This window comes from Penicillium vulpinum, assembly GCF_028829585.1.
Source record: "Penicillium vulpinum strain IBT 29486 chromosome Unknown utg000001l_segment0_segment0, whole genome shotgun sequence".
In the NCBI taxonomy this organism is placed as follows: domain Eukaryota; kingdom Fungi; phylum Ascomycota; class Eurotiomycetes; order Eurotiales; family Aspergillaceae; genus Penicillium; species Penicillium vulpinum.
The window spans coordinates 4885779-4891778 of record NW_026643241.1 but is presented as its reverse complement, the minus strand read 5'-3'; the positions used below and the strand labels follow the sequence as shown (position 1 = coordinate 4891778).

General features: G+C 50.9%; 1 protein-coding gene across 1 annotated transcript; it reads left to right on the top strand.

The window, feature by feature from the left end:
* Positions 1-4968, top strand: N7479_001749 (NACHT nucleoside triphosphatase; the record flags this gene model as incomplete). Its single annotated transcript, XM_057249446.1, has 3 exons — positions 1-1120; positions 1237-2080; positions 2136-4968. 3 exons carry the CDS (start codon positions 1-3, stop codon positions 4966-4968), a joined length of 4797 nt encoding a protein of 1598 aa, XP_057113878.1.
* Positions 4969-6000: the final 1032 nt, after the last annotated feature.

The following is a 6000-nucleotide window of genomic DNA, read 5'->3' as shown; positions in this document are numbered from 1 at the left end:
ATGGCTGAGAATTCCCAATCTCAGCCAGAGCAATCAGTGTCAGGACAGAACAAAGCTAGTCCCGACACACCACCATGCCGAAAGCGACTCCAACACGATGCCTATACCATCGGATGGGTGTGCGCCCTTCCAAAAGAACAAACAGCAGCCAGAGCCATGCTAGATAAAGAGCACGAACCTCTCCCGACCCCTCGAAATGATCATAACGCATATACTCTTGGCTCGATACGCGGCCACAACGTCGTCATAGCCTGCCTACCTAACATGGGAACCAATTCTGCCGCAACCGTCGCGACCTCAATGATCAACACGTTCCAATCAATCAGGTTCGGGCTTATGGTAGGGATTGGCGGCGGAATTCCGTCAAAGGTCAGTCTGGGTGATGTGGTGGTCAGTCAACCTGTTGCTGACTATCACGGGGTGATACAATGGGATATGGGGAAGCTGGAACGGGATGGGCGGTTTGTCCACACGGGCTCGCTGAACCGACCTCCGAACGCGCTACTCAATGCCTCGAACCAGCTGAAAAGTAACCATGAGATGTACGGATCAAAGATAAATGAGTACCTGGACGATATGGAAAGGAAATTCCCGCGGCTAGCGCCAAAATATACGCGGTGCGAGGCCTTGCAAGACCCATTATTGGTATCCGAGCGGTTCCGGACTCCGAGGGAAGTCTATTTCCTGTCTTGGTTGTGGCAGGCGATCATCGCGATTATCGCATATCTTCTTGGTTCATGGGCCATTAATCCGGTAAATGAGGAGAATGTGCGGGTATCAGAGAAGGCAGAGGGTGCAAGGGCCCCAAGAGATGTCAGGGTACACTATGGCCTGATCGCATCCGGGAACAAAGTGATTAAGGATGCCCAATCCCGAGACCTCCTTGACAAAAAATACGGCGGGCGCTTACTATGCGTGGAGATGGAGGCAGCTGGGCTCATGAATGACTTCCCATGTATTGTTATCCGAGGCATTTGTGACTACGCGGACTCGGGAAAAGAGAAAACCTGGCAAGAATATGCGGCAGCCGTGGCCGCTGCGTACGCAAAGGAACTTTTGGGATGTGTGCAGCCTAGTGTTGTTGATACGGAGGATACAGCAAAGGCTATTTTGGAAAAGGGTCAGTACATACCTACCTGAATAGATCGTTTGCAGGTGTCCAAAATACCAGCAAATAACCGAGACGAATAACATTTGAATTTGGAAATATATTCTGACTGCGAGTGGTGCGAGTAGTGCAACTGCAGATCGATAGCATGCAGCAGACAACAGCTGCAACAAGAGCCACTGCAGATTCTATCAGATCTGACCTTCATACCAGTGAGATCAAGCGCTGGCTTTGTCCCCCGGATCCATCTTCAAACGCCAGCCATGCTAGGACGCTCCGCCATGAGGGGACTGGCGCGTGGCTGCTCGAATCGCCCGTCTTCCAAGAGTGGCACTCGGGGTCACGTCGACAGTTATGGCTGCACGGGCTCGCGGGGTGTGGAAAGTCGGTTCTTAGTACCACTGTGCTTGATCATCTCGCAAACCAAAACGACGATCTTATCCTTAGCTTCTTCTTTGACTTTAACGACGTCGCAAAACAGACATTGGAAGGCATGCTGCGCTCGCTTGCTTTCCAGCTTTACCGCCGTGGGGTGGACTCCGCAAACCATCTCGATGCTTTGTTCCAGGCGCACCGAAATGGCAGCGACCAACCTACGACAAAGGTGCTTTGGAGTGTTGTTTTCAAGATGCTCGTAGCTCAGAGGAAGGTCTCTATTGTTCTGGACGCATTGGATGAATCGAAAACAAGGGACGCTGTGCTCGGGTGGATTAAGGATATGGTGTCCAGGCCAGAGTTGGTCCATGTTCAGCTGCTTCTTACCGGTCGACCTGAATCCGAGTTTCTGCGCGACATTCCCCCCTTAATAGGAAAGCAAAACAGCCTGGCACTTGATAAGCAAGCCATCAACTCCGATATTCGATCGTGGGTCATAGCACAACTTTCTCAACGGCGTGATTTTACAGAGAAGCCCTTGTCCCCGAACCTTCTGGAAGAGATCCGGAAAAAGGTTGGCGACGGCGCCGACGGGATGTGAGTAATCACTGCTTCGAGCAATATAATGATAGCTTACTGACGCCTTGATTAGGTTTAGGTGGGCGTTCTGTCAGCTAGACAGCCTGGCTCGATGTCGTCACGAGGCAGCTATGGAGGAGGCTCTTGAATCTTTGCCGCTGGATCTCAACGAGACATACGAGCGTATATTTGAAAGTATACCATCGGAGTTAAAAACTGACGCGATACGGCTTCTCCAATTCCTAGTGCATTCCAAGCGACCTCTAACGCTGGCTGAGGTTAAAGAAGTGATAGCGACGCAGATTGAAGACGAGTCACGAGGGTTTGACATAAAGCGTCGATTGTTTTGCGAGACTGATATCTTAGCTTACTGTCCCAGCTTAGTGACAGTCATCTATAACAATGATAAAGAGTTGCATCTTGCCCATTTTTCTGTGGAAGAGTACCTTCTCAGACATGACCAATTCCAGATTACGACTGCCAGCATTTCCATCACGAGGACGTGCTTGACATATCTGACAGACATCAACGGTAGCGAAAGAGAGATAACGCGGTATTTTCCGATGGCAAGATATGCGGCCGAACATTGGACATACCATGCTACGTTAACACTGGCCTACGAGGAGATTACCCAAAGAATAGTGAGCTTTCTAGAAACGGAAGAGACATTTCAAAGATGGGCTCGTTTGCATCAGGCTGATAGGAGTTGGGACGATAGCCCTGGAGCTGCGCGCGGCTCTAGGCTCTACTATGCTTGTTTTAATGGACTTGGAGTGCCTGCACGCGATCTTATTGACAAGGGAGCAGATGTCAACGCGCAGGGCGGCAGGTATGGCAACGCTCTCCAGGCTGCCTCACAGGGAGGCCATCAAGAGATTGTCAACCTACTTTTGAACAAGGGAGCAGATGTCAACGCGCAGGGCGGCACCTATGGCAACGCTCTCCAGGCTGCCTCACTAGGAGGCTATCAAGAGATTGTCAACCTGCTTTTGAACAAGGGAGCAGATGTCAACGCGCAGGGCGGCGAGTATGGCAACGCTCTCCAGGCTGCCTCACTAAGAGGCTATCAAGAGATTGTCAACCTGCTTTTGAACAAGGGAGCAGATGTCAACGCGCAGGGCGGCGAGTATGGCAACGCTCTCCAGGCTGCCTCACTAAGAGGCTATCAAGAGATTGTCAACCTGCTTTTGAACAAGGGAGCAGATGTCAACGCGCAGGGCGGCGAGTATGGCAACGCTCTCCAGGCTGCCTCACTAAGAGGCTATCAAGAGATTGTCAACCTGCTTTTGAACAAGGGAGCAGATGTTAACGCGCAGGGCGGCGAGTATGGCAACGCTCTCCAGGCTGCCTCACTAAGAGGCTATCAAGAGATTGTCAACCTGCTTTTGAACAAGGGAGCAGATGTCAACGCGCAGGGCGGCAGGTATGGCAACGCTCTCCAGGCTGCCTCACTAGGAGGCCATCAAGAGATTGTCAACCTGCTTTTGAACAAGGGAGCAGATGTCAACGCGCAGGGCGGCACCTATGGCAACGCTCTCCAGGCTGCCTCAGATGGTGGCTATCAAGAGATTGTCAACCTGCTTTTGAATAAGGGAGCAGATGTTAACGCGCAGGGCGGCAGGTATGGCAACGCTCTCCAGGCTGCCTCAGATGGTGGCTATCAAGAGATTGTCAACCTGCTTTTGAACAAGGGAGCAGATGTCAACGCGCAGGGCGGCGAGTATGGCAACGCTCTCCAGGCTGCCTCACTAAGAGGCTATCAAGAGATTGTCAACCTGCTTTTGAACAAGGGAGCAGATGTCAACGCGCAGGGCGGCAGGTATGGCAACGCTCTCCAGGCTGCCTCACAGGGAGGCCATCAAGAGATTGTCAACCTACTTTTGAACAAGGGAGCAGATGTCAACGCGCAGGGCGGCACCTATGGCAACGCTCTCCAGGCTGCCTCACAGGGAGGCCATCAAGAGATTGTCAACCTGCTTTTGAACAAGGGAGCAGATCTCAACGCGCAGGGCGGCGAGTATGGCAACGCTCTCCAGGCTGCCTCACTAGGAGGCTATCAAGAGATTGTCAACCTGCTTTTGAACAAGGGAGCAGATATCAACGCGCAGGGCGGCAGGTATGGCAACGCTCTCCAGGCTGCCTCAGATGGTGGCTATCAAGAGATTGTCAACCTGCTTTTGAACAAGGGAGCAGATGTCAACGCGCAGGGCGGCACCTATGGCAACGCTCTCCAGGCTGCCTCAGATGGTGGCTATCAAGAGATTGTCAACCTGCTTTTGAACAAGGGAGCAGATGTCAACGCGCAGGGCGGCACCTATGGCAACGCTCTCCAGGCTGCCTCACAGGGAGGCTATCAAGAGATTGTCAACCTGCTTTTGAACAAGGGACCAGATGTCAACGCGCAGGGCGGCAGGTATGGCAACGCTCTCCAGGCTGCCTCAGATGGTGGCTATCAAGAGATTGTCAACCTGCTTTTGAACAAGGGAGCAGATGTCAACGCGCAGGGCGGCACCTATGGCAACGCTCTCCAGGCTGCCTCACAGGGAGGCTATCAAGAGATTGTCAACCTGCTTTTGAACAAGGGACCAGATGTCAACGCGCAGGGCGGCAGGTATGGCAACGCTCTCCAGGCTGCCTCAGATGGTGGCTATCAAGAGATTGTCAACCTGCTTTTGAACAAGGGAGCAGATGTCAACGCGCAGGGCGGCGAGTATGGCAACGCTCTCCAGGCTGCCTCACTAGGAGGCTATCAAGAGATTGTCAACCTGCTTTTGAACAAGGGAGCAGATGTCAACGCGCAGGGCGGCAGGTATGGCAACGCTCTCCAGGCTGCCTCACAGCGAGGCCATCACGGCATTGTCAATATGCTTCAAAGAAGAGGCGCTATCACATTGCCTTCACCGTAGTCCGGCTTTGTGGCTCCGAGAAACCTGGTTGAGAATCTTTCTCTCAAAGACTCCGGACCTTCTGAACAAACTTTGTAAATTCTTCTGTGATTACATATGTCAAATGAACGACAGTCCCGATGGGATCCACAAACATGTTGGAACTTGATATTGCCCTTTATCTGTATGATTGTCAAACACCGTCGGGAACATCCTTAGTCTACCTATGGAAACTTTGTGTAAATCGGATTTGATCGTAGGTAATATCTTTATTCAATTCGGCGTGGGTTAATTTGAACCAGGGCTGGTGGAGCTGAGAAGCTCCGGATACAGGCGATGAAATTCGAAAGACCGAACTCATCAAGGCCTTTCCGCTTTCACTTGGAAATCTTCCGGTCATGATGGTATACTGTAGCCATTGATCTGCTTCGAAAGTGTTCGACTAGGCAGAGGGAAAGACTTGAACTACATTATTCGCATACTTTAATTATTAACTTCTCGAACATTGCTTGTGTAGGAAACGGACAGGTTCAATGTCATTTTACAGTTATATACTCTTATATCCTAAGTTTCAGGGCCAATTTCTGCCTTAAGTTTGAACTTCGAAGAGGTGTTCTGTTGCTGATCACCTTATTACACATGAAGCGAGATTTTTGACTACATCACTCGAAACTGTCCTTACTAAATGTAGGGACGGACGGAGCCGATGCAAGAGTGGAGAGTTACCACAAGGGGCAGACTTGGCGGGATCAAGTGCAAGCGTGTTTCACGTAATTTACAAAGCCGAGACACGTATAATACGAGCTTTCAATACAAATCGGCACTTGAAACGAGGCTAAGCAGGATTAAGATTAGCGTGTTTAGAAGGAGGGTTCGAGAAAGAATCTCTGTGCGCAAGTGGTGAAACTGATTTCGATCCTCCCTGTATATATACAGATTGTCAGCAATCCGAAGTACACAAGATCTTGGCTATCGGAATTGTAATCAGACGAAGAACATTGAATTGTCCAGATTTGAACACCAGGGATGTAGCCTTTTTGATCGACATAGAAG